The sequence below is a fragment of the Rattus norvegicus genome, chromosome 1, assembly GCF_036323735.1.
Source record: "Rattus norvegicus strain BN/NHsdMcwi chromosome 1, GRCr8, whole genome shotgun sequence".
NCBI classification, from domain to species: domain Eukaryota; kingdom Metazoa; phylum Chordata; class Mammalia; order Rodentia; family Muridae; genus Rattus; species Rattus norvegicus.
In genome coordinates this window covers 48,676,314-48,703,804 of record NC_086019.1, presented here as the reverse complement: position 1 = coordinate 48,703,804, position 27,491 = coordinate 48,676,314, and the positions used below count along the sequence as shown (strand labels likewise).

Sequence of the window (27,491 nt, the reverse complement as noted above, 5' to 3'; positions counted from 1 at the left end):
GGTTGCAGTTTATTAAGTAGTTAGGTATCCTGACAGCAAAGATCAAACTTGCTGCAAGGATTCAATGCCCAGCAGGGTGTAGTCTAACAATAACATCCCCTGCTTTCTGATTCCTAACCTTAGTGATCTCTATCCTTTACTCTGTATCCTTTTTTCTCTCTTATTGGGTGTTGTGGAGAAGGGTGGAAGAAAGACGAATTCACAAAGTAGCAAAATATCGGCTACACCCCTGCCCAGCTCCACAGCCAAACCCTGGCACAAGACACGTGTTTAGGCACTGGGAGAGAACAGTGAGAGGAAGCCAGGCATTCAACGTGATACACAGCCACCAAGTGCAGCCACCAACGGAGGAACAGCGTGGCCTTCACCAGATGGCATTGATCAACCAAGAATGTGGTTAATTTGAAAGGATGAGAGGATTTTTCTGTCCCACAAATGTTTATAAGAGTCTATTTACAAGATACAGATGTTTCTCAGGAGAAACCATTTTATCCTGGAGCAGATCTGGGGGTTTAAATATACATCTTGCATTCTCCCAGCAGCGAGTTACAGACTGGGGTAGGCAAAGAAGCCTTGTACTTTCTTCCTGCGACCAAAGGTGGAGGTAGAACAGTCTGTGTGTTGTCATCACTGTTTCCAGGCTGAAAATAATTCTCCTTAGAAGACAGAACTGAAGACATTACCCAGTGACTCAGTGTGGTGACAGAGGCTGCTGTTATCGACAGGGAGACATCAAATGGGAAAAGTAAACAGGCTCTTGAGCTGAGAGCTGACCGCCATTATAAAAGGCACAACATCTAGAGAAACATAGAAAGTCTAGTCAGGGATGCAGCCTCTGTGTCATCCAGGGCTATCCTGGATGGAAAGGGCTCTGGGGAGCTCTGTGTGTACATGGGGCAGTGGCTCATGCAGCTTAATGGCCAGGGCTCCCATATGCCCTTTCTTTTCCTCCCTATCTGGGCTGGGAGGTGGTTCAGGAGGATGTCATCTTTCACTGGCTACAAAGTAGAGGTAGAGTCCAGGAGGGCAAGATTAAGTGACCAGAGGGGAGGCTAAGCCAGGGAAATGAGGTCGAGCCAGAGGCGGTGGTGACATTAGTGCGAACTCTGTGCAGGTAAGGGAAAAGGGCACAGACATTGAATCAAAGTGACCTGGGAGCTGGGAACAAAAGACGTGGTCCAGGGGAGAAAGAGAATAATGATGGAAGTGGCCCATCAATCTCGGAAACATCTGTGCATCACCACATGATTGCAACCAGACAGGATGGTGCGGAAGTCAAAATAGAAGGCTCAAACATGAGCCATAGAGCTACCACAAGCAGGGATCATCGTTTGGGCTCTGGACTTTTGGCTACTCAATTTGCAATGTGACCTGCAATTACTAAATGCTTCCATTAGGAGGCAGTGTCATTGGTGGGAGAGGAATTGTAAGAGTTTATAGAAATGACAGAGAGAGAGAGAGAGAGAGAGAGAGAGAGAGAGAGAGAGAGAGAGATTGAATCTATGGGTATACCCGTAAGCCTTTATAAGTCAGAGTCCAACCTTGAGACAGGTCTCTCGCTGTCCTGAAGCTTGCTCAGCATGCTAGGCTGGTGCCCAGAAAGCCTCAGGAATCTGTCTTTACTTTCACACTATTAGGTTTATAAGCATATACTACTATGCCCATCTTCAATTCATGGGGCCTGAACTCAGGGTCTCAAGCTTGCGAGGGAAGCACTTTGCCAACTTAGCTAGCGCCCCAGCCTGGAAAAATGTAATTTTATATGAATGTCTTCTATGCCTTGGAAGCATTTCCTCACTGGTTAGTAGGATGTAGTGCTACTGTGAGCTTTTAGCTGTCACAAAATAACATGATGCCCAGGGACAAAGGGAGGCACTTTTGCCATTCCCACCCAGACGATAATGCTGCCTAAGTCTATGTGTCTTGAGGAACAGGCAGGCTCTTCTGTAACAATGGCCACCATGGCTGGAGGCATATCAGCACTGTTCTAAAGACCTCAGAAGAACCGACTCACTCCCCCCGGGAGTAAGTATGAGTGGGCTACTCATAAATGCCACTTCCACTTAACCATTGAGAACACCAAGGTGAGAAGCTTTAGAAACAGCTGAGCTGGAGTCGTATCTCAGGTGGTAAGCGCTAACCTTGCATGAACAATACCCTGCGTTCAGTCTTTGGCACTGCAGGAAACCAAGCTTGGTGGTACAGGCTATGATACTCCAGTACATCCAGAGGTGGATGTGGGAGGAGCAGAAGTTCAAGATAATCCTTGGCTACAGGGTGACTTTGAGGCCAGCTTTGGCTACCTGAGACCCTAGCAATGACATAGACCAGAACTGGGTGTTGAATGCCAGAAGTCTACACAGCCAGCACAAGAGGACTCTTCAGCTGGTTTTTCCCCAATTCCTGCTGGAGGCCAGTGGTCCTAGGCTGACCTCATCCCATTCAAGGGATAGAGGGACCCTTCCTATAAGATTGGGAGTCTGTGGAAACTGGAGGAAGCGTTCTCCTTATAGCTGCTCTCAGATCCAGGTACAGATGTTTCACTGGCCCCAGTGGTTTGTCCTGTAAGGAGGATAAGGGAGTGCTTGTCTCTTAAAGGCTGCAAAACCCTGTTGCTCATTTTCAAAAACAGAAATGAGAAGAAACAAATTCCACTGAGAGTCAATTCAATAAGAAGTTGGATGTTTGTTGACTGAATCGGGGATGGCTTCGGATGACAACCCTTTCTACTGCCAGACTCTTCCACCTCTCTCAGCGCCCATCGAGTAATTCAGGCAGCAGCTCCTTTTTGGCTAGGGGCTAGTTATGAATTCTCTGAAACTCCTGAGAGTTCCCATGAAGGGCAGAATGTTCAAAGTCTCGGAAAAGTGCTGGCCTACAGAGGGGCCAGAGCCTACCCTGTGAACCCAGAGGGCAGGCCGGGCAAGCACTGGCTCAATGCTCCAGGGAACAGGCTCTGCTTGCCGGGGGAGTGGTGGGAGAAGGGGAAAAATAAGGCAGAGACTTGGGGGAGATCCAGACAAAATGGCTAAGGATGCTTCAGGCTGGGGGGAATCATAGGCGATGGGAGACCACTGAACTACACCTTCAGCATCTTGGGGTTCTTGTCCCTTTCCTAGGAAGATGCACAAACAGAATTCAAAAAACTTCCCTGAAGTGCCTCCCCACTACGGAGACACAGAGGCCTCCCGTCAAGCTGGTTAAGTTCTTCCTGATCTCTTTATTTCAGGCAGGAAGCTGAGGCCCAGAGATCAAGTCCCCTTTAAAAGCTCACAGCAGAACGGAACCGAACCCAGCCCCTGGACAGCTATGAGACGCATGCCCCTTTTCAAGACCCCAAGCTGTGGCAGAGCTTTGCAGCCTCGGCGCTCTTGATGGTAAGGCCAAGATAGAGACAGTTCCTTTTTGGCCCAGTGTGAAATGTGTGTTGGTGGGTTTCCTTAGTAACAATGATCTCTGGATGGCCAGGGAGGGACCACATTTAGGGGACTCTGCCTGGGCCCTCTTCTTTCTGCCATTTCCAGGATGTGTTGGGCCACGTCTTGGTGGGCTCCGGGTGTGAGATCAATAGTCCTCATTAGAGAGAACGCGACACAGTGGGGGTTGCTGTCTAAAACATAAGAAACAGTGTTGGTGGCTTGGGGCTGTGTCTGCCTGGCAGCCTGTAATAAAACAGGTACATCTCTCAGGAATGGCTCCTTCAAAATCTGGGTTCTGTCCTTCAGATGGAGTGCTCTACCTAGAGGTAGAAAAACCACATCTGCACTGTCACCTGGCCACCTACCCGTGACAGTGGCAATTTGCATGAATGAGTGACCCCGTGGACAGGGGAAATGGCTCTTTCACAGGTCCATCTACCCATAGTCCTTCCCTCAGACCTTCTTCCCTTGTGTGTGGAGGATCCAAATTCACAGTAGCAGTCACCAGGATTCCAACGGGAGCTTTTAAGAAGCAGAGTCTGACAAACGGGCTCCAGAGGCCATTTAGTGACGAGGTATACAAGAGTGGGAAACCGAGTAAGAACTGCCACCGTGTGAGGGCACGGAGAGACCCTGCTAGGGATGCTGCTAGAGCAAGGGACAGGGTGAGTCCATGCATGGCTCACAACACCAGGATGGGGCAGGATTCAAAGTTGGGAGAATAAACTCGTGATTCTGAGGCAGGTGACCAGGGACTAACAACATTCCCAGGATGCATTTGGGAACCCATCAGGTAAAAACCATGTTCCTGTCAATTTCCCTACTGGGCACGGCTTCTACCTTCCCCGCTTATTGTCTGTGGGCGCTGCCTGCCTTGGTTGCCCAGCCAAAGGTGCTGTCCTCAGGCTCAGCTTCCCAAAGTGTTGGGATTAAAGGTGTGAGCCACCGCGCTGGCTCTACGATCTTACCTCTGCAACAGGACGGAAAGGAAGGAATGTGAAGACCCCCCAAGGTCATACTGTGTACGCAGAGAGTTTTAGAAGGAAGTTCAAAAAGAGAGAGGTAGATCTGTCTCCCTGTAAAGTCAAATTTCAGGACGACACAGAGAGTAGGGTCCTGGTATGTAGTGATCCCTTGGCTACATACAGGTGTGTATGTGAGCGTGTGCAGGCATGAATTCCAACTTCCCGAAGACCTTCTGGAAGGCATACAAAGACTGACAAAGAGTCCACACAGTGAAGGGTCAGGGTATCCCTTCCTTTCTTCCCATTATAGTTCTCCTGGGATTATTTTAGAACTTTCTACCTTAATCACCTGCCTACCCACACTGTAATCCTCTGAAACATAACTGGAGGCTTAAGCTTCAGGCCTCCCTTCCTCTCATTGGTTGGGGTTGGTGGGAAGACACTGGCCTCTTCTGAGTGGTGCAGGGCTGGAGTGGGGAGACTGTGACTCTGGCTTAGGTGGTGTCACTGGATTTTGCTGGACAGGTGCAGCTGTATATGACACTAAGGACACTAAGGGTGTCTGTCTTGATTTTCTTGGAGTCCTTTGGTCATCAACATCTACCAGCATGGGCAGGCCAGCAAAGGCTGATGCGTCATTATTTTCCCACTAAGCCATATGGTGGGTGTCCTTCTTTCTGCCAACCTTCTAGTAAATTCTATTAAAGGAGACCAGTGCCCATTAGTCTGTGGAGGCCTCTCAGGCAGGCAAGCATTGAAATGAATGCAAATTGGAGATAAAGAGGCTTTCTAGGGGAAAGCCTTCACAAATGCCGAATCAATTACCACTTGATTTACCAACCACAGGAAATCCTTTTCATTTGGGGAGCTCCGAACAATAAGTCATGATTACCAATGACTGTAATCCCTTTAATGAGATGTTAATGCCACGCTGTATTGACATGATGGCGCATGGCAGGGTCTCCTCTCTGGGGATTCTTCAAGGATGCCCAGGGTACCCTGGTCTCCCCTGCACATGCTCCCAAGGGTTTCTGCCTTTGAGAACAAGAGGAGACAAAGGGAAAGTGTCTGCCACATGGCTCCCCGGCATGTCTGACCAGTGACCTTTTCCTGTGGGGTGCGGCTTCCATGTTTCCCTCCTTCTGTTTAGCAAGTGGGTAACTTAAGGGGAATCCCTTAAAGTTACTATGGAGTGGTAAAGGTGTGTGTGTGTGTGTGTGTGTGTGTGTGTGTGTGTGTGTGTGTGAGAGAGAGAGAGAGAGAGAGAGAGAGAGATCAATCTCTGAAGTTTTCTTTGTAAATGTATCTCAGAACTCACCATTTATCTTCAATTTATTCAATGTTAGTGTCTCCCTTGTCTCCTGTGACCTTTTGTCTCCAAAGCATCCCATGCCGTGCGACCTTCTGTTAATGTTTTGAATGTGAAATGTCCCCTCTAGTTCGGTTTCCAGCTGGTGGCACGTTTTGGGGGAGGTAGCCTGAGGCTTAAATGGCGGGGTAGGTCACAGGAGTCAGGCTTGAGGGATAGAGGCTTGGCTTCTGGCCCTAGTCTTGCTTCCTGTTCTTTAAAGATGAGAAGAACCTCCACTACAAACCCCTAGCTCAGTGAGCTCCACCATGAGGGACTACAGCTGAAGTGTCCCTCACCCCTCACTTCTCATCCCCCACTCCAGACAGAGAACCTTTCTGAAGCATTTTTGCCTCAGAGATGGGAAAAGTTGCAGGTCCTCAGAACCATCCCATTGCCCTTCCCCCACCTTAGGCCAATGACTCTCACCACATTGCTTTTCCCACCCAACCGCCCCTTGCCTCACTTAAGCACAGTTTGTGACGTTACATGCTCACAGAGGGAGGAAGAGGCAGGCTTGCGGTGTGCATGTGACACACCATAGATCAGGCCCTTCCCAACTGAATGTGATTCAAAGGCCAGGGTCCGTGGTCGTCAGCTTTGTGACCCTCAGGTGTGGCTCATTAAGGAAGGAGTTCAGCAAAGGAATTTTACAGGGCAGGCTGGCGTGTAGCTCTCCTCTGTCTGAACCCAACTGGCTGGGAATGCTAAAGGCTTGGTCCTGTGTGTTTAGAGTAGGTTCTCCTTCATCTGTTTCTGAGAAGGAGGAGGGGGCTCTCATAAAAGTAGGGTAGGGGCAGCTACCTAAATGGCTATTGACCAGAGGCTCTCTCTCCCTTGCAGCCTCTGCTTCTTTGATGTGAAGATCAAAGGGAGTCCCTGAAGTGGTGGGCAGGCCTTGGGAGGCAGGAAGGGATGGGAAAGGCAAAGGAGGACCTATCCAAAGGCTGAGGCTGTGATGCTGACTAGGATGTGGCTTACTGAGTCCCTTGGGCTCTCTGTGACCCTCTCTCTCCCTCCCTGTCCACTCATAATGGGTCACAGTGACCCTATACGCCACTGAGGCTGGTGGGTGGTTCTTTTCTCCAAGGTCCTTCCTGTCATTGGTTAATATTGCCATCATTTACCTTGACATTTCTGGTAAGGTGCTGTGGTTAACTATGAGGTACATGTGCCTCCCATGTCTCTCATTTCCTCAGTGACATTGGTTTTTAGTTGGGTATTTTTCAGAATAAATCTGCTATGAGAAGCCTCTGCCTGGGCCCTTATTTTTCATCAAAATATGTTTAGGCCATGGTCAGGAGACCAAAATGTCTGAAAAGACAAGGTATCTCCTCCTCCTGGAAGACCTACCAGTATCCACGAGGCTCAGCTCAGCACTCAGGAGATTCAGCTCAACCCTTTCTCCGGAAGCTTTATGCAGCCCTGTTCGGAAGCCTGAAGGCCTGGAGAGGGTGAGCTATAGGCAGCCCGGCCGTCAGTCAAGGGTCAGCTCTGGAAGCGTTACAGATCTGACTCACCCGCCACACACTGGTACCAGCCTTGGGCCTGGTTCTCATAAAACGGTGGTTTTCAACCCGTGGGTTACAAGCCCCATAGGAGTCCCAGATCAGATATCCTGCATACCACATATTTACATTATGATTCATAACAGTAACAAAATTACATTTGTGAAGTAGCAACTAAATAACGTTATGGTCACCACTGTTGGCATTCTGTCTAAGCTCCGCCCACAGTTACCTGGCAACAGCCAGGTATGCCTGACACTATAAAAAAGGCTGCTTGCCACACCCCACCCCTGCTCTCTTGTTCCTCTCTTACTCTTGCCTTCCTGCCCCTGCTCTGTCCTCCCACCTCCAGCCCCCTCCATGTGCCCCTGGCTTGTCTCTACTTCTCTACTCTCTCTCTGCCTTCTCTGCCTCTGCTACCCCTTGACTCCCCTCCCCACGCCCTGAATAAACTCTATTCCATCGTGTGGCTGGTCCCTCAGGAGGAAGTGCACAGAAGCACCCCTACCCCCATACCTCATCACACCTCCATAGAACACATCCCCCCTCCTTACCGTCTTATGAACACATCGACCACAACATGAGGAACTGTATGAAAGGGTTGCAGCACTAGGAAGGTTGAGAACCACTGTCATAAAACATGCTTCACTGTAAGACCCTTTGAAGCAATATCCTCTGAGTCTGGAGGTTGCCGGGGCAATGGCTGTGGGGAGCTGTGGGAAGGAACAAGGGATACCATTCCTTGTCGAACCTGTTCTTAGCCACTCAGAAGAGCACTTGACTCCACGGACCAGCCTTTCTCCTCGCTAACTGTAACAAACTCCAGTTGTCCGGATCGTTGACAGGAGACAGGACATGTGGAACTTATTCTTCAACCCCACCCCCTTTGCTCCTTATCAGCACCCCCAGTCCCCTTCCACTGTGCAGACACCATTAACAAGTTATCAGCTGATTGAGGATGCACGGACAACCGGTCTCCTGTGCAGTCCACGGTGCTCTGTGGGGCCAGAAGGAGATGATGTCTATTGTGTAAATAAATGCCTACCCCCCCCACCCCAACGCACACACACATTCATTCCATACCCCAGGGCCCAGCAGCATGGGTGGCTTCACTTCAGAAAGCACACGCTTACATTCCACCTTGGAAAATCACTTAGGAGAATAACAAAGAGTTCAGACGTGGTCTAACCTATTCCTTAGGTGAAGGAGAAAGAGAACTGAGTCGGGAGGAGCTAGGCCAGCAGGCCCTTCTGTTTGATTCCACGGCAAATCAGCATAAACCTAGGCCCACTCAGCAGAAGCCCACATGACGCTTAATACACAGACTTCATTTTTCTTCTAAGATAAAAATAATACCAGGGTGTGTGAATATACTCACTGTTTGGGAGGTAGGAAATGGTCCCCGCTTAGCTAAGTGACTTAAGTTTTGTCTAGAGACAATAGTGGTCACTGCACTTGCAGAGGAACATTGTAAATTCCCCAGAGTCTCCCAAGTAGCCCAGGACCCTCGCCTGCTGCTCCATGCCTCAAACAGGCTCATACTGAGCATCTGTGAAGGAGAGAAGCACCCGCTAATCACAGTAACACCAGGCCGGCTCACCGCTCTCCTTCAGCCTAACCTGATGGAGCATGAATCTCAGCCAGCATCTGGGGTGGGAGGGGCACATAAAACTCCATACATAGCTTTCTACCTAAGGAGCTCTTCCGCTTGGACCAGGCTGCGTGAGTCACCTGGAGACTCGCCATTCAGATGCTATTCCTCACACAAGTCAATGTTCTGTGAGGCTCCCCATGCCTTTGCGGGATGACTGAGGGTGTGATTTACGAGAAGAAAAGCCAAAGTCCGAGAACTAAAGGGATAAGAATAAATAAAGACCGCAGGGGCTGGAGAAGTACTGACTGCACGAGCAAAGTCCCCACTGAGCCACCGGAAAGGATATCTCGCTGGACTGTCCTTAAGGGCATCGAGGAATCCCTTTTGCTGTGAACCTGTGGGAAAGAAGCCAACATTTACTCTTCAGACACTCATCCCCCCCAACACCTCAATGCTTAATGCTCTTATCTACATAAGAATAGGCGTCATGACATCCTCTAAACCATCTCTGTATTTGGTAAGCCTTGGGGCACCCAGTTTACTGATCAGAGAGCATGATTTCCCCAAGATGGCAGATTCAGAATTAGAACCAACATCTGCAGGACGTTAATTTTTTTTCAATGAAAGCAGATGTGTATCTGTATATTCTCCCATAAATTATGTCTTTGATTACTCTTGTGTTCTCTTCATTTTAACAGGAAAACAAAATCCCACACAGTTTCTTCTGTTTTGCCCACAACTGTTAACTTTTGGCAGTAGAGGTCTTGGGAATTTAGCTACCAGCGAATGTCCTCCTGGGTAGTTATTCCTGCCCAGAATAAACAGAGATAAAGTTCATTTACTGAATCCTTTTGGGTGACAGTGTTGTCCTTGTCCTGCAAGCTAAGCTTGAGCTAAGCTGCATTGGATGAGACGAGGGATTGTGTTTGATACAATACTTCAAACAAGTTTTGAAGATTGTTTTTAGCGTGTGTGTGGTGTGTGTGTATGTATGAGTGTGTGTGGTGTGTGTGTATGAGTGTGTGTGTGAGTGTGTATGTGTGTGTGTACATGCGTGCATGCATGCCTGTGTAGGTGCATGAAGCATGTGGCCAGGTATGAGTGTGAAAGCTTGTGAGCCGTGGGGGTCTATGAGTGTGTGATGAACTGTATAAGTGTGTATATGTGTTTTCCTGGTGCTGAGCAAGTGGAAAGTTCTGGAACGCAGGGCTGAGGCTCGCAATGCAAGCTGACAGGGTGAAATGGAAGCATTTTGAACTTCCCTGAAGGGTGTAAGAGTGTAAGGTGTGCCTATTTCAACCACGTGGAAATTCATTGTGCCGTAACAGAGTTTGGGCCTGGTTAATTTTTGGCACATGATGCTTTTATTTATTTGCAAGTTTTTTTTGATAAGAAAGGTTATAAAATTTATAAAAGAATGTAAGGCAAAAAAATACCAATTCTGAGCATCACGTGTGTGCAGGGTATTGAGACTTACTCTTCCCATGTGAACAACTGCTTCCTTCAAACATCATCTGACACCCTTGGCTTTTTCTCTGTTGCTTTTGTGCGTGAATCCACAGACTAACTTTGCTTTTGCCATTTGGGGATCCAAAAAGCCCCAGGAAAGGGAGGTCTCTGCAAAGCCACCTTGACACCAGCTCCAGTTGGCAAGGGAGAGGACTCAGATGAGAACCAAGCTTCTCCCACAAGCCCACTGACTTAGACTTTCAGGCATGTATGCCAGGTCTGTGTCCCGTTCAGACGAGAGAACCATAGTCAGAAATGCCTGGAGATTAGGATAGCTGGGAGTCCTCTGGGTAGCTGATGTGGTGGCTACACTTGACTACTGCTCAGAGACCAGTGGGAACCACTGGGAACCCCTTCTTCCCCAGTCCGTCCATGGACTCCACCCAAATAGAAGGAGTGGGGAATGGGATCTACAGAGCCTTGGCCTGCTCCATTCATAAGATCACGCCAGCAGGGGAAGACAGTAAAGCAAGCCGCTCTGTTTAGATACTTCCAGAAACACACCAGAGCGAGGCTGTGTGCTTGCTAACGGGTTCTCGTACATCGGGAATGGCTGAGAGGCAGAGCTGCTCGCTAATGTGGGCAGTGACACTTGGATGGAAGTTTAAAGGTCTAGATTTGTAGCTCAATACCAATTAACTTCCTTCTCACCGTCCTCGGTTGTGGGAAAGGGAATGACTTGGAGACAAAGAAGCTCAGTATGAACTTCACGCTTGTGAATGAAAGCAGATGCTGCATTCTGGTGCGAACACATTAAAATCACTTACCCTCAAATCTAACCTAAAAAAAAAAAAAAGTCGCTTTCCTTATATGGCATACGCTGGCAGGAAATTGAGTGTCTCATTGAATGTGTATTCTGAACATGTATAATGTGTGTAGGAAAAACCTAGTATCTGCCTCTAGGGGTGTATATTGTTCAACCATAGGCCATTTAGGAGCAGATCCAGATATTTGTCGGTTATCATTAGGTTTGTAGTTCCTTGTGCAGAATGGAGGGGTGAAGCTTTCAGGGGACCCCCAGCGGACACCACGGAGGTTGGAGAGGGCAGCCATGCATGTCAGTGTGGGATGCCTTGTTAGTGTAAGGGGAACCTGGCCCAGGTGTCACTGGAACTGCCATTAGAGGGATGGGGTTTAGGAAAGAGGGAGGGAGGCAGGGGGACGGAGAAGGAAAGCCCAGAGTGAGCAGGCTGGAAGCAGGGGTTGGGGGGGAGGGGGAAGAGAAAGCCAGAATGATCACAAATAGTAACTCAGAGTCCAATCAGAAGGGCCAAGGTCAGGCAAAGGATCGCGTAGGTAACCGGTCCCGCCGGCATACTTACGATGGATGACGTGCGTGATGACAAATGCAAAGATAAAGACCGTCAGAAAAGACAGGGATAAAATAAACATATAAAAAAATCTGTAGTTCCTCTTCCCCACACAGTTGCCTACCCAGGGACAGTGGTGATCAAACTGTTCTGAAATGAGAGGCAGAGAGAAGAAAAACGGCATTTAATTAGTAAAATACCTGTTCGCGTGAGGGGGCCCCTCCCTCCCACGATAGTCTAATTATACAGCACAACAATATCGGATTATGTATTTCCACATGGACTGCTCAGAGAGGTCCTGATCAACAGTGAGGCATTTCAGGGGCATAATTATTCTTTCAACAGAACCCAGGTGTTTTGAAATTCCTCTCAAATGATTACTGAAAGAAAGAGCACACATTCTCAGACTGGGAAGTAAAGCCTTGATTCTTCCTCAAAAGGAACCTTGGTGTTCACAGAACAATCTTCCCTTAAATGGTGGCAACACCGTCTGATGGTGAGGGCTGGGCAGGGCTGGGGCTGGCTACGTCTTTGGGTGGCCCCCTGATACAGTAAGTGGGCACAGAAAGTCATAACAGGCCTGGGGAAGGACAGAGGGACAATCGTTTGCTCTCCCACCCCAGTTATGGTCTCTTAACACAAATTAGTCACATACATTAATACATTCCTATCAGGAATGATGTCACTACGTTCTCTTAGAGACAAGCAAAACCAGGCATGACGAGATGGGAGACTGTGTGCAGAGGAAGCTGGATGAGCACCGGAGCAATTAGCCCCGAGGCCAGCCCTAGCGAACACACCGCCCGTGGTCCTTCCGAATGGCAGCAAGCTATATTTGGGCACTGCCTGCCATTATTCCATTGTGCCAAAGCGTGAGCCCAAGGCTTCTCATTTTTGGAGAATTCACTCAAAGTCTGCAAAAGCATTTACGGTCTTACGAGCAATGACCAAGTGCTTCCTCTCACTATCCAGCGGTTCTCCTATGCAGACCAGCTGTTCTGTGCAATCCTGACAACCTGCTCCCTTCAGACCACCTGCTTGAGCTGGGGGATGTTCAGCGTTCAACTTAGCTTTGTACTCAGGCTCTTCCCTCCACTCTCTGCCTACCCAACTTCATATTTTATCTCTCTGTATGGGCTTCGGAAAACAGAGAGGGGATGTGCTGCCAAGTGACTTTATAAATAAAACGTGACAGAGGTGGGCGCGAGGCGATCGGTTTCAGGAGCCACTAGTCTTGGACTCAAACCCCTTTGTGCCAATTGTTGAAAAGGCACAAGGACACCTGGGTCAGGGTAGTGGTCTGGAAACGGAAGGGACACTGGACTGCAAGCGAACAAGAGGAGGGGATAGCAGGACAGATTTCCAAGCTCAGTGGCCTGGTGACAGAGCTGATGGCCCGTAAGATGCAGACACTTAAGGAAAGTGATTACTACTGGTGTGACCCTGGGGTTTCCGCATTAACACACACTGTCGGCTAACAGCTACATATAAACCGCCTCGCTGTGGCCAGGGGAGGGTGGGCTACGAGGCAGAGCGTGTGGAATCTTCAGGGCCATGAAAACCTGCTGGGTACTAATAGGTACCTGTTATGCCATTGGATATTTGTTCAAGACGCGGGACCTCTAATCTCTAATGCGAGCCACAGACTCTGACAGTATGTCAGCTTAGAGCCATCAGCCTTAACCAACGTGCTCCCTCTGGTAAGGGTGCGAATGGTGAGAGGCTGTGTGCGTAGGGGGATGGAGGGCAGATGAGAGCTGTGCCTTCCGTTCCAAAGTCTTCAGAGAAATTAAACAAACATCATCTCCCACAAGTCATCAGCCCACTGCGTTTACCACGGAAGGTCTGCATGATGAAGGATGCAAGCGATGGGGAAATATCCAGATCAGCCAGATTCTCCCCAAGACTATAAGGCTCTTATTTCAAGCAACTACTTAAGTGCTTGGCAGCTGAGTGTAGACAATGGGAGCGGGAGCAGAAGCCAGGAGCTGATAAGCACATGTGGGCCAGAATCTGCCTTCAGTACCTGGTTCTGCACATCCTGCATAGAGACGGAGCCTCTGGAAGGCAGGGAAAGTGGCTCTCGGCAAAAGCCACATGCAAGGGGCACAGGAGCCATTAGCATCTAGAAGCCTCCAGAGGACAAGGCTGTACTCTGTGTGGCCCATTTCCACAGGGCAGGCCTTTCAATTTTAGTTCAGAAATCTTTAAATCTAGCCAGACAATGCTGCTGAGATCTCTTGACAGCAGGACAGACTTGTGGGCTCCTGGAGGCCTCTGAAAAGTTAGCGCTTTCAAGGTTGGGTTTGGTGCCTGGCTCTCCTGAAGCCCGGCTTGGAAGCCATTTCCCCCTTAGAACTGTGTCTTGTTGAAACTCTCTTGGCTGACAAAATCCCATTGAAACTGTAGGTGCACTGAACCATTCTCCTCAGATTGTTTCTCATGTCCTCTGCAGATCCTGGATTCACAGTGGCTACTGGGTCTGAAGCTCCCAGGCCCCTCTGTGGATGCAGAAATCAGGTATGGGCCTGTGAAGGGGCCCGGGACCTGCCATCCCTTCTCTACCCCAACACTCTGCTTATAGCATCTCTTCTGTTTTCCCCTGCACTACCCATGAGCTGGCGAGGCTTGGCATGTTCCTTCCTCTTCACTGTGGACTCTGCACGGGTAAACCTTTCATCTGAATGCTCAAGAACCCACTGTATGTTGTCAATGCCAAAATGGCCACTTCCTGCCTTCAGCGATAGATGCCTGCTAGATCTGGCTAGCATCTCAGATCTGCCTTCTCTGATTAGGCATCCTGTTGCTCTTTCCCACATATGATCCTCTCTAGACTACTCTCCAGCCAGCTGCCCAGCTCAGGAACCTGCATTCTACTGCTGACCTCTCCATTCCCTCTCCAGCTAAATCCAATCAATGAGCAAGTCCCAGGGGCTCTGCCCCACTTTCATTAGGAGCCACGTTAGTTTTTAATGTGTTCTCATCTGCCAAAATACTGACTAGGCTCTAATCCAACAGAGATTTACCAGGCGTCTGGATGACTCTATATATCACCAGGACCTCCATAGGTGAAGTGGTTAGAAACCCAAGAACATTCTATAAAATGATGAGTTAGCTGGCTGGGGTCCGTCCTGACCACACCCCGGATACCTTTCCCCTGCTTCTTTCTCACTCTGCCCTCCCAATGATTTCCTCCGACTCCATGATTCCTGAGGACGGAATGGGGTCTTTCTAATCATCTTTATAACCCTCACACTCAGAAGACTTGTACTACGTATGTGTTATTTACAGAAACAAATGGCTCTGCCTGTGCCAGGCTTAGGAATGAGGCCATGCCTGGTGGGAGGTTGATGGCCTTGAGCAAGGCTAGAAGGGAAGATGCTGGGGGAACCAAACATAAGGAAATACAGGAATTACCCCTTGGCAGGTGGCGATGCTCAGAGGGGTCAGGGGACTGGGTAATTCCCTGGACAAGCAGGTGGCCAGCTATAATTGTAGGTAAACTCTGTTGACTATGGAAGGCAGGGCAGCTCCATTTAAAAGTTCCCCCGTGGACACCCGAGTGAGATCTGGAGGCTGCAGATCTTGTCACCTGCCTCAGCTCCCATGCAAGGAAAGAATGCCATCCAAGGGGACACCATTCAAGAAAAGGAAGCCAGGTCCTGCCTTACAGCCTTAATTTATGAATGATTAAAGGAAGCTTCCAGACACACAGTTCCAGCTAGAAGCATGACTTCCTATTACGGATGACAGGCTGCCCCCGCCTCTCCAGTTCTCCATGACATGGCCTAGGAAGCCCTGAGAATGGCGAGCAGTCTGGACACCAAGGGTGGCCCAGCCGGATCTAAGACTTGGTGCTGGGACACTTACTTAATCTCTTCTCTGTTTAAAAGGAGACCGGGGAGGCCATGAAAGAGACCTTAGCAGAGCACTAGTAAAGCTGGGCAGGTACTGGAAAGTCACTGAATCGAGGGATAAAAAGTGCTTGTAAAAGTTGTGTTTGAAGGAAGTCAGAGAAGAGAATGAATTAGAAAGAAAGAGAGAGAGAGGGAGGGAGGGAGGGAGGGAGAGAGAGAGAGAGAGAGAGAGAGAGAGAGAGAGAGAGAGAGAGAGAGGGAGAGAGGGAGAGAGAGGGAGAGGGAGAAAGAAAGAAAGGTAGGTTAGCTGGAGTGCTGGAGCATTCAATCCCAGCACACAGGAGGCCCAGGCAGACAGATTTCTGTGAGTTTAATGCCAGCCTAGTTTACAGAGCAAGTTCCAGAACAGCCATGGCTATCCATGGAGGAGCTTGGTCTTGAAACAGAACAGAACAGAATAAAACAAACAAAACTTGTCACGCCTCAGAGTGGAGTCCAGTCCTGTACTGGTGTGGCCTGTGGTCCACATGGGTGCTCTGGACCTTTCCTTTCCTTTCTTTTTCTCTTTTCCTTTCTCTCCTTCCCATCCCTTCTTCGAGACCAGGTCTCATTATGTAACTCTGGCTGTCCTGGAACTCACTCTGTAGTCCAGACTGGCCTTGAACTCATAGGGATCCATCTGCCCCTGCCTCCCAGAGTGCTGGGATTAAAGGCGCTCCCACTCATGCCCAGGGAGAGTCCTTGCTTTCTGAGGTACAGGCACAAGCAGTCTTCGTCCTCTAGAGCATCTTGAGAAGCCTGTGGCCCAGGAGAGGGAAACCACAGTGGAGGCTTGAAGCTTCCAATCTAAATGTTAATTACATCCAAATTAAGTTAAATGTTTTTAAAGATTCGAAGTGGAAAATTGCTTTTCTTTAAACCTCAGGCTTTTTTTTTTTAACTTCCAAAATCAGAAGAATTTTCTCTTTGCAAGGTACTTCGTGTTTGTGTTCTAGGACACACATCATTACCTGGCCTTAGGGGTTACACAGCACTCCTAAAGTAATCCTATAGGGACTGTTGAGAATTTAGCTTAGGGAGGGATTTGAGGGCAGAGTCTTCATCACTAAAGAATTTCTATCTCCATCCAGATCTAAGCTGTTAACAGACCCCCACTGCACTCAAGGCTGGGACGTTACCCCTGCATGGTCACTTTGAGACCATTCTTGCTCTTAGACGGGTCTCCCACTTTGCCAGGACTCAGGCACGGCACGACAAAGTACTTAGCATGAGTCATGTTATTTTTAGTGCATATGTGTGAATGTTTGTGTGTATAGGTGCACATGTGTGTGCATGTTTGCATGTATGTGGAGGTTGGAGAATACCACCCTTGGGTGTCATCCCAGGGACACACTGCTCACTGTCTTTTAAGACCAGGTCTCTTAGAGGTCTGGATGTGACCACTGAGGTTAGACTCACTGGCCAGAAAGCCCTGGCAATTCTGTCTCCACAACTCCAGCTCTGGGATTACAAACACAAAACCAACAGGTCTACCATTTTTACATACATGCCAGGGACCCAGCTCCGTCCTGCTGCCTACCCGGCAAGCACCTTTACCAACGGAACCATCTCTCCAGCCTGATTCTTACCATTTAACATCTAATGTTGTTAGACTCAATGCTATTAGGGCTCAATGTTATCGTTCCATTTTATAGTTGGGGAAAGTGGTCTTAGGACCATGTGTTTATCCAAATTCCAAACCTCTTTCTGGGGCTGTCTCTGACACCAGCTATCTGCTGGTCAAGTAGCTAGTTTGTCTCTTCTGAAAGAGCTGTTTGGCTGTGCCATTTCGAGGGCCATGTGCGCTGCTGGTCCAGGGAGCCTAGGCAGGAGGGTACAAGGCACAGTGCCGTGCTGGGGCAGCCTGCTTCTCTCATCAGCAAACACCAGCCCATGTCTAGAGGCCTCTACCCTCCACTGAGAAATCTTTAGGACCTGGGAAGGGGAGACTTATTCTCAGCCAGGAGAACACTGGAAAGTGAAGTCTTTTAATGCAGTCATGGGAATTTGACAGAGTTGCTCAGTGGGCATTACAGCTGGGTCTGTGGAACTCGAGGGGAGGAGTGGGGTATGATGCCAAGCAAGTATCAGGTAGGAGGCTTCTTCCCAGGCCTTCTCATCTCAGCCCCATTCCCCAAATGCATTCTATCTAATTTGCCGAAAAAACAAAAGCCTATGAATCAATGGAGACCCTTTCAGTATTGTTACAGGGTTTCCAATGGGGGCTCAACGTCTTCACTTACAAAGACAGATACATTTAGTGATATCTTTGGGATTGAAATTTAAATGCCAAAAGGCACCATGTCTTATCACTGCTTGCCTGGAATTTACCATTTTGTCATCTCTCTGTGTCTTGTAAATTAAGATTCTTTGGCTTTTAAACCCATTTCTAAAAAAACAAAACAAACTACAACAAAATAGTTTTTCAGTGTAAAAGCAGCCAGTAAATGTAGAATTGCTTGCTGTTTTTGAGCCTGCTTTAAAGTGTCCTTCTCCTCCCCCTCCCTGTCAGCTTTCCCTTCACCGGCCAGGTTGCTAGGTCTCTTTTGCACGTGAGTTTTCAAGGAGTTTGACTAATGGACAGTGACGGTCCTTCCAGTCATCTATCAGGCCTAATTATATCTATCTGTCTCTTCAAACTGTCTGGGTTTGTCATCTGTTTTAACTCCAGGTCTCCAGTGTAATAAATGTATGTCTCTAGGAGAAGGGACAAGCAGGTTCTGGGGAGGCTGGCACTTTGAAGCAAGTCATACTGTAACAGCTGTTTAGAAGTTGTTTTTGCTAAAACCCCCCGACTCCCTACCAAACCCACAACAAAAGCCTGGGGTCTCTGCTTTTATCTTTATTCTGTCTCCCCTGCCTTAGGACCTGGGGTCAGACTCTACATGTGAGCGTGTTGATCAGTCAAGGACCACCCTGTCTAAGCACACTGACCGCTCTCTGTTTCGTCTTGTTCTGGGCTGAGAAAGGGAGATGAGGCTGACTGAAGTATCTTACTGTAGACCTTTCAAAAATGTCTTGCTCCTCAAAACATCTGCCACCAAGGGCACCCAAAGTCTCTCTAGCCATTGTCCTAAACCTAAATCACCTTAGTACCTGGGAGCATCAGAACTTCACAGACCACCCTGCTTCAAACAGGAAAACCATGGAACATCCTCCTGAGTGAAAAAGACCACTGCATGGCAGAAAGAGACCGGAGATAAAGACCAACCAGAGCACAGTTCCTCGACGTGTTCAACTGTGCAGAACTTTAACCCTGGCTCCAATCCTGCCTGTATTGAAATGCAGTTCAATACTCCAAGGACCCAGGGACAGACTTAGTGTGAAATTCTGCTGCCTTCTGTACTGGCTGGTCCTTACCTAACTCTCCAGGTTCCTCCCGTCCACCAGGGGCAAAGCCCTATTCCCTACACCTACCTTCTTGGTTCTTTTCCCTCATAGCCTGCAGTACCCCCATCCACCCAGGTACCCATGGGAGGGAACATAATCATTTTTTCCCTATGCCTGATTATCCCTCATACCCAGGCAGTCAACAGGAACTGCTAGTTGTTTTTCTAGTCTTTTCTAGCCTTCTGTTTCTGAAGCTCACTGCAGTCTATGTGTCTTGTCATTTGCAGCCTATGTCAGGACCGCTGTACTGGCTGGTTTTGAGTTATCATAGAGAAAGGAGCCTCCCTTGAGGAAATGCCTCCAGGAGATTCAGCTATAAGCCATTTTCTCAATTAGTGATCAAGGCAGGGGAGAGCCCATTGTGGGTGGTGCCATTCCTGGGCTGGTGGTCTTGGGTTCTATAAGAGAGCAGGCTGAGCAAGCCAGGGGAAGCAAGTCAGTAAGCAACATCCCTCCATGGCCTCTGCATCAGCTCCTGCTTCCTGACCTGCTTGAGTTCCTGTCCTGACTCACTTTGGTGATGAACAGCAGTGTGGAAGTGTAAGCTGAATAAACCCTTTCCTCCCAACTTGCTTCTTGGTCATGATGTTTGTGTAGGCATAGAAACCCTGACTAAGACAATCATTGTCACCTATTCTGGGAAGCCCCCTTCAGTGTGGCCTCCACATTGTTGCCAGTGGGACCTTTCAATACAAATGAAGGGGGTTGGGGATTTAGCTCAGCGGTAGAGCGCTTGCCTAGCAAGCACAAGGCCCTGGGTTCGGTCCCCAGCTCCGAAAAAAAAGAAAAAACAAACAAATACAAATGAAGTCTCACTAGCTCCTTGGCCTGTGTCCCCTGGGTGATGCTTGGTGAAGGTGTCTGGCTCTCTTCTGGATGATGGCACCCTGCATGTCTGTGTTGCTCAGAGTCCTGATGACCCGGTTTTCCCATGAGCCACCCCTAACTCTCACCTTTTCTTCCTCATGGAACCACGACAGGTACACCTTCATCTGCACTGTATATTGGCTTTCCTCACTATACCTTCTTTTGGGCCACTGCCTATAAAAACAACAACAACCACTACTACAATTACAAAAATCTGGTGGATCTGCAGTTAGGCAGGACATGTTTGTCATAATGACCCTGGACATTCTAAGTTGAGGTCCCAATGTGTGTGGTCTGCGCTCTGGTCTGCGCTCTTATCAGACATTATACGGTTGGAAGCACATGGGTCTCTAACTCAGTGTCCTGAATTCCGGTCCTGGCTTGTTGCCTGTTGAGAAATGCCACCCAAAGTTCTTCTCAGTTCTTACACTGTGATCCCATTTTAAGAACGGAAGTCAACTGTGACTGCTCTGAGGACATGTGGAAGTGCTGGTAGGCCTCAGCAGAGAAACTCTAAAGGAAGAGCTTAACGAAAACTGAAGCTCTGGGAGACCCCCCAGAACTATGCAGTGGCTCTAAAAGCAGTCAGGAGGTAACAGTGTCCTAAAGTAGCCCCACCAGCAGACTTGGGCCTGTGTGGGCATCTTTGACTCTAAACACGAGGTACTGCTTTTGTCTCATGTTGATCATAGGAAGCGTGCAAGCACTCCACTGAGTCACTGTGGTCTAGGCAGGAGAGTTTAATTAATTCTCTAAACTAAGGCTTTCAAAGGAACAGGCAGAAGCCTCTCTCTCACGGTAAAGGCAGCTGCGTAGTTTATGGGGCCCGCTGTGGAATGGAACCATGGGACAGTTTATATAAAAGCTGTTCAGAACTTTGAGATGCTTCCAGAAGGGCATGACATCCACCTTGGACTGGGAGAATGGACAAGTTGTACATCTCTGGAGCCAGTCGCCGTCTAATGGCCCGGAAATGAGACTTTCTGAGCCATGGCAGATGAACATGTAGAGGTCCCCTGGCTTTTTGGAAGGGTTCAAGGAGGATGTGTTAGACCAAAGCATAGTGGGGAGTCTGGGAACAGGCATTAAACCTAAGAGCAGCCAGCAGCAGGTCCACAGGAGCAATCTGAGGCAGGAGGATTAAGCCCTCCGTGCTCAGAGGGAATTCACCACCATCCTCTGAAAGCTGTCAGTCACAGGCTGGGATGGAGAGACTTCTGGCTGCTGTCATTGTCATGCCAGGGTGAGGCCAACCAGCTAGAGGTATGATGATGGGAAGAAAGATAGGATGTCGGGAGAGACCATGGAACCCAGAGAAGAGAGTCAGCCAAGGGCCAGACCACCCTGCCTCTCCTCTGCTCTCTTTTATAGTTCTAGAAACTGTTTTAACCTCTACGGTGTGGTTCTTAGCAGTCTTTTCATTTCCTAGTGCTTGGAAAAGCTGTTGAAAACTACTGGCCTGTCTCAACCTGCCCCCCTAGAAAGTAATTTACATTTCCTGAAGCCTTGCTCCTGGACACCAGGGCAAAGATTACAGGCTATAAATGTAGATCATAGAAACCAAAGTGACTTATTTCAACACCTAATTTAAAATTGTTTTATTGTAAGAGGACAGGTCAGCAAGTGTCTTTCACAGAGGGGCTGCTTTCTTGCCCTGTGGCATGGGAACATGACATCCTTAGGGTCTCAGGGACAGCTGTAAAAGCCCAGCCGTGGGTGGGCGGGTAAGTACTGTGGCTTGCCTGATGTTACTAAGACTCTTACTCAGAAGGGAAGTGATTTTGCTTGCCCTTTAACCCTAGGTTCTTTTAACTAACCATCAGGGTCAAGTAGTAGAATAGGTCAGTAAGTTAGTGGGTCATGACCAGCACCAAAAAGAACCAAAAGACCACACTGGGCATACCACGTGGTAAGCAATACATCTAAGGACTTCATCTCTGAGTGGGGGCTCACTGAGATCCCACTGAAAAGTGTATTTCTTACTGAGAGCTGCAGGAAAACACAAGGAGGAAAGCTATTGCTTTAGGGCACAGGGAGGCCCTGAACTGTTTGCGGAGTAAACAGGCACATGCTAAGATGTTCTATAATAGGCCTAAGTCTGTGAGTCGTTCTCATGATAGCTTTTCCATCCCGCAAGAAGGAGAGCAGGGACTGGTCAGACTTAACACTTAAAACATCTATACCCCGAGGGTCTGTGGTGTGTGTGTGTGTGTGTGTGTGTGTGTGTGTGTGTGTATGTGTGTGTGTGTATGTGTGTGTGTGTATGTGTGTATGTATGTGTGTGTGTGTATGTGTGTATGTGTGTGTATGTGTGTGTGTGTATGTGTGTGTGTGTATGTGTGTGTGTGTATGTGTGTGTATGTGTGTATGTGTGTGTGTGTATGTGTGTGTATGTGTGTGTGTGTGTATGTGTGTGTTTGTATGTGTGTGTGTATGTGTGTGTATGTGTGTGTGTATGTGTGTGTGTGTATGTGTGTGTGTGTATATGTGTGTGTGTATGTGTGTGTGTGTATGTGTGTGTATACATGTGCATGTATGTTTCAGTTGTTCTCTGTCTTATTTTCTCCCTGGATAATTTTCCACATGTAGTAGGCAGGCCAAAGAGCCTGAGGGTTCTCTCTGCTCCTTTCTTAAGCGCTGGGTGATTATAAGTTAGGTGTCACCATGCTAAGTTAAAAAAACAAAAGAAAACAAAACCCATGTTGCCTAGGGGATTGAATTCAGACCCCGCATGTCCTCAGGCCTATGTGGCAAGTACCTGGCCCAGTGAGCTAGCTGTCTTAACCAGTTCTGGAACCTAGCCTGCCCTTCTCAGAGGTTTGAGGAAGGTGAAGGAAACCTTGTCTCTTTCCAGTTGGGAGCACTGTCCTCACTATAGATCTGGAAGAGCAAAGAGTTTAGAAAAGCTTCCTTCTTCTCCAAAGAGAGGACTAGAACAGAGGTGGGAATAGACGCCCAAGAGAAGTCTTGATTTAATCCTCTCCTGGGCCAGTGTTGTCCTTAAGTGCTACTGCTGGGGAATTGCCACCTTGGAGAGAAACAACTCTCAGACTTATACGCAGATGTGCATGGATGTGCCATGACAGCACAGGTCTTTAGTGATAAGGAAGAGTATAAAGAACGGGCTAGAGGAGCGGGGGTCTGGGAGGCCTCCAGGAGGCAATGCATACCAAAATGTAGCATTGAGAAAGGAGACAGAGGCTGGGGTCTGGGCCAGAAGGCATGAGAAACATGATACAGTTGGAGCATAAGGCTTGTGGGATGCTCATAGGGCTCATGGACCTTCAGACAGGTAGGAGGCATGACTGGTGGCTAAATTCTGCTTGGGGTGGTTATTCCAGTGTCAGAAAGAAGGTGGGTTGTGTGGGGAGCAGGAATTTGCGTTGGAGGTTCTCTAGGAGACTCCTGTGCAGGTAAGAGACATTGGTAGTCTGTGGCTGCTGTGGCAGGGCAGAGAGAGAGAGAGAGAGAGAGAGAGAGAGAGAGAGAGAGAGAGAGAGAGAGAGGCAGTTGGAGGTCTACCTGGTAAATAAAATCCTAAGACGTGGGGAGGTGTGGTAGGGAGGTGTCCCTGGGGACTTTCTGAGGAACACTGACATTCAGTATGTCACCAGGGAAGACTGATGTTAGGAATCGATGTCTCCCCAAGTGCAAGTACCTGGTATCAGCTAAATCTACCAAGTCTGGAGCTTGGAAGAGAGATTTGAGCTAGAGTTAAAAAAAATGTTCAGAGAGACTTCTGGAGAACAGAGTGGGGCATGTACAGAGCCGAGTTCACATTCTGTGACACACAGGCACAGACCGTGAAAGAAAGAAGGACAGAGCAAGCACAAGAAAGAGCAGCAGGAGAGGGGAGGGGAGGGAGAGAGGGAGGGAGGGAGGGAGGGAGGGAGGGAGAGAGGGAGGGAGGGAGGAAGAGAAGGAGGGAGGGAGGGAGAGAAGGAGGGAGGGAGGGAGGGAAGGAAGGAGGGAGGAAGAGAAGGAGGGAGGGAGAGAAGGAGGGAGGGAGGGAGAGAAGGAGGGAGGGAGGGAGAGAAGGAGGGAGGGAGGAAGAGAAGGAGGGAGGGAGGGAGAGAAGGAGGGAGGGAGGGAGAGAAGGAGGGAGGGAGGGAGAGAAGGAGGGAGGGAGGGAGGGAAGGAAGGAGGGAGGAAGAGAAGGAGGGAGGGAGAGAAGGAGGGAGGGAGGGAGAGAAGGAGGGAGGGAGGGAGAGAAGGAGGGAGGGAGGAAGAGAAGGAGGGAGGGAGGGAGGGAAGGAAGGAGGGAGGAAGAGAAGGAGGGAGGGAGGGAGAGAAGGAGGGAGGGAGGGAGAGAAGGAGGGAGGGAGGGAGAGAAGGAGGGAGGGAGGGAGGGAGAGAAGGAGGGAGGGAGGGAGGGAGAGAAGGAGGGAGGGAGGGAGAGAAGGAGGGAGGGAGGGAGAGAAGGAGGGAGGGAGGGAGGGAGAGGCAGGGGCGAGGGGAGTCTGGCCAACAGAAACAGACCTCAGTGGAGTAATTACTCTGTTTTTTTTTTCTGGGTGTTGAAGGAAAGTATTTTTAAAACTGACTGCATTTAGACAATTCCAGAGAAAGCAAGAAAGCACTTGGCCAGAGGTTGCCCCGCTGTTGGCTTAGACACAGCAGCACACACAGCCTTGCACATAGCGCCTTTCGGAACTGTGCATGAACATTAACCCCAGACAAGATGAACCAACACTCCAGGAAGTCTGTGGTTTAGACATTTCTGTTGGTGCAACACATGCTTTAAGTTTTTCCTATTAAATAGGAAGTCTTGTTCTTTTGTTCTTAAACGCACTGATTCCAGGAGCTATCATACAGTACAAAATTTAATGCAAATGTACCATGTTAAATCATTATGGCCATCTAGGGAAGACATTTTGGAGCTGGAGAGATAGATGGTCCAGCATCTGCAAAGAGGCTACTCTTGCAGAGGACTTGGGTTTAGTTCCCAGCACCCACATTGGGCAGTCTACAATCACCTGTAACTCCAGCTTCAGGGGTTTGGACACCCTCTTCTGGCCTTCAGGGGCATCTGCATATATGTGTATATACAGAAAAGCAAGCACATACACACATAAAATTTAAAAAGAAAGCAGGTCTTAAAAGTGCATGTTCACAAGGGTCCAGGTCTTACATGAGAAGATAGGACAGGCACATCTAGAAAGACCACAGGGCAGCTCTGTCTCCATGGATGGGTGGGTTTCCCATTGGACACTTATAATCTGTGTCTAATAATGTGTGGCCTTCCCAGGTCGTTAGGCTGTGGGCAGAGAGAGAGCTGACTCTGCATGGGGAGAACTCTGGCCCCTCTGGAACAGTCTCATGCTGTAATGAACAAACTGACATTCTGGGCACAGATACCCCTCCCCAAAGGGACAGTTCTGGTCTTGGCACACCAACAAAAGCTGGGTTCCTCGGTCCAAGATTAGATCCTCCAGTGAGTGGTCCTACCTTTCTAGTGTGAGTGATCTGAGCCCTGCCTCTTCTCATTGGGTGATCAGCTCCTTCCTACACCCCTGACTCCAGGAGCTGCCCAGGAGTGACAGACACCTAGAACACAAGACCTTCAGAGCAAGGCTCATTAAAACTTCAGATTCCCAAACTCTGACTCTAGGGAAGGTCTATTAAGCCTATCTTGTCTGTGGGGCAAAGGTGAATGGGGTCATTGCTGGAACCACAACAATGCCATGTAAGGGGTCTGTGGGAGTATCTGCAGCCACCTCTGTGAAGCACCATGATGCTCGATCCCTGATGATGTGGAAACATTTCCAAGTAGCACGCTAGCGTGCTCTTTATCCCCATGAAGAAGAGACCTCAGGCCAGCTACTAGCTGAAGCGCTACTCGGAGTCCAGCCTCTGCTCTAACGCCACCCCTCGGTATTTGTGATGGACTCGCCTTCTCTGTGGGCTCTGCCTCTGAGCTTCTTCATATGTGTCTGCATCTGTTCCCTTCTATGGCCCCAGCAAAGGGAAGATGTTGCTTAGGAGAGAGCTCACAGTGGGGTCTTCTGTGGAGGCATCTGTAACACTTTTTATTTAAGACAGTCGAGAAGCCTGTCCTGTTCACCAAACACCTGTTAATGCTCTTTCCAATGCCATAGCACCTTGTAAACCATACACGGCTGAGCAAAAGACAAGGATACCTGTTGGGGATGGGGAGTGGGGTGGTTTGAATATGTTTGGTCCAGGGGGTGGCACTATTTGGAGGTCTGACCTTGTTGGAAGGAGGTGTGGCCTTGTTAGAGGAAGTGTGCCACTGTGAGCGTGTGCTTTAACACATTCCTCCTGGCTGTCCGAGGTTGTCTGTCTTCTCCTAGCAGCCTTCAGATGTAGAACTCTCAGCTCCTCCTGCACCATGCCTGTCTGGATGCTGCCATGCTCCCGCCTTGGTGATAATGGAGTGAACCTCTGAACCTGTAAGCCAGCCCCAATTAAGTGTGGTTTTTATGAGAGTTGCCTTGGTCACGGTGTCTGTTCACAGCAGTAAGACCTTTAGCTAAGACCGGGAGACAACTGGCTAGGGGTACCTGCTGAACAGCTCTGGGCATCACTTTAGGCACAACATCATCCTCTCCCAGCTTTTGGGGAGTCCCATCTCACATGAAAAAAGCCATGGCCCCAGATATCTATAGGGGTTCCTCTTCTTGGTGCAGTTGTTCTGGGTTTTCCCAAGGCCTCTGCTCCCTTGGCTTCTGGCTGCACATACGGCATCCTCACTCTGCTCCCATGCCTGCCTGTTGCTTTTCCCCTCCCATTACTTCCCCGCATCTCACTCTTTGTCTCCCCCCCCCCGCCCCCGGCCCCCTGTGTCTGACTTTACAGGTACCGGCATGCATCATACTTTGGGCTCTGTAAAGCTCATTCTGTTTCTGTGTCCTCACATCAGTTTTAAGCTGCCACAGACAAAGTTCTGGATGGACATCTATAGCTTATAGACTCAACCCATCAGCTAGGACACAGTAAACACACGAAAATGTGCCTTATTATTATCTTTTAAAGCCGTGATGTCCAGCCCTCTGACACTACAATGTGACCGATAAAGATGCTGCACCACATTTGTGACTATCATGGGCTACAAGCAGCCCGGAGGCTGCAGCTTCCACATGTGTTTTTTAAAGCCTTAAGTTAACATGTGGGAAATGTTAAAATCTGGGAGTCAGAGGAATAATCTCCTTTGTGCCCTGGTAGTCCCGCCTCTGATAAGTTTCTAGGCTCCATACAGGCCTCACCACGCCTCAGACGCTACCTTGGTCTTCTACAGTAAATCCTTGCTCTGTGGCCAGTGTTCTATCTCCCGGCTCTATCCTACAGTTCGCTTTGCAGTGTGTACACAGGGCACACTTTGAGACGCACGAGGTCACCCGTCATTTGTCCTCATGGTAAGATGGAACTCAGATGGGGTGCTCTCTCTCAGCGTATGAATGTCTTCCTCATACGCTCCCACATGACCTGTGTGTTCCTGTGTGTCGTTTATTTCCTGTGTCTGCAGGTCTACGTGTAAGCTGATGGGGCAAGACACTCATTCACCCCTATTTCCCCATATCCACTTAGCATAGAGACAGGGCACACCAACAGTTAGTCTGTGGTTCATAACTGGGCAAGTGTACACAGTGCCCATAGCCCTAAGGGGTCCTTAGCTCTAGTACCCACTGCCCATCTTGGCACAGTGCGCCCCAATCCAGGGGCAC

At 49.0% G+C, this 27,491-nt stretch overlaps 1 protein-coding gene across 10 annotated transcripts in view; it reads right to left on the bottom strand.

Annotated features, from left to right (window-relative positions):
* Positions 1 to 27,491, bottom strand: part of Zdhhc14 (zinc finger DHHC-type palmitoyltransferase 14) — a 272,342-nt gene that overhangs the window by 42,397 nt on the left and 202,454 nt on the right. For 8 of the 10 annotated variants that reach the window (XR_349967.5, XM_006227886.5, XM_063270653.1 and 5 more), the window contains 2 exons: positions 11,666 to 11,803; positions 9,181 to 9,229 (listed from right to left, as the gene is read on the bottom strand). Coding sequence is in view for 9 of the 10 variants with exons in the window: in XM_006227886.5 (XP_006227948.1) it covers positions 9,181 to 9,229; positions 11,666 to 11,803 (187 nt within the window). In the remaining variant the exon portion in view is untranslated. The other 2 variants (XM_039086807.2, XM_039086815.2) reach the window with 2 other exon arrangements.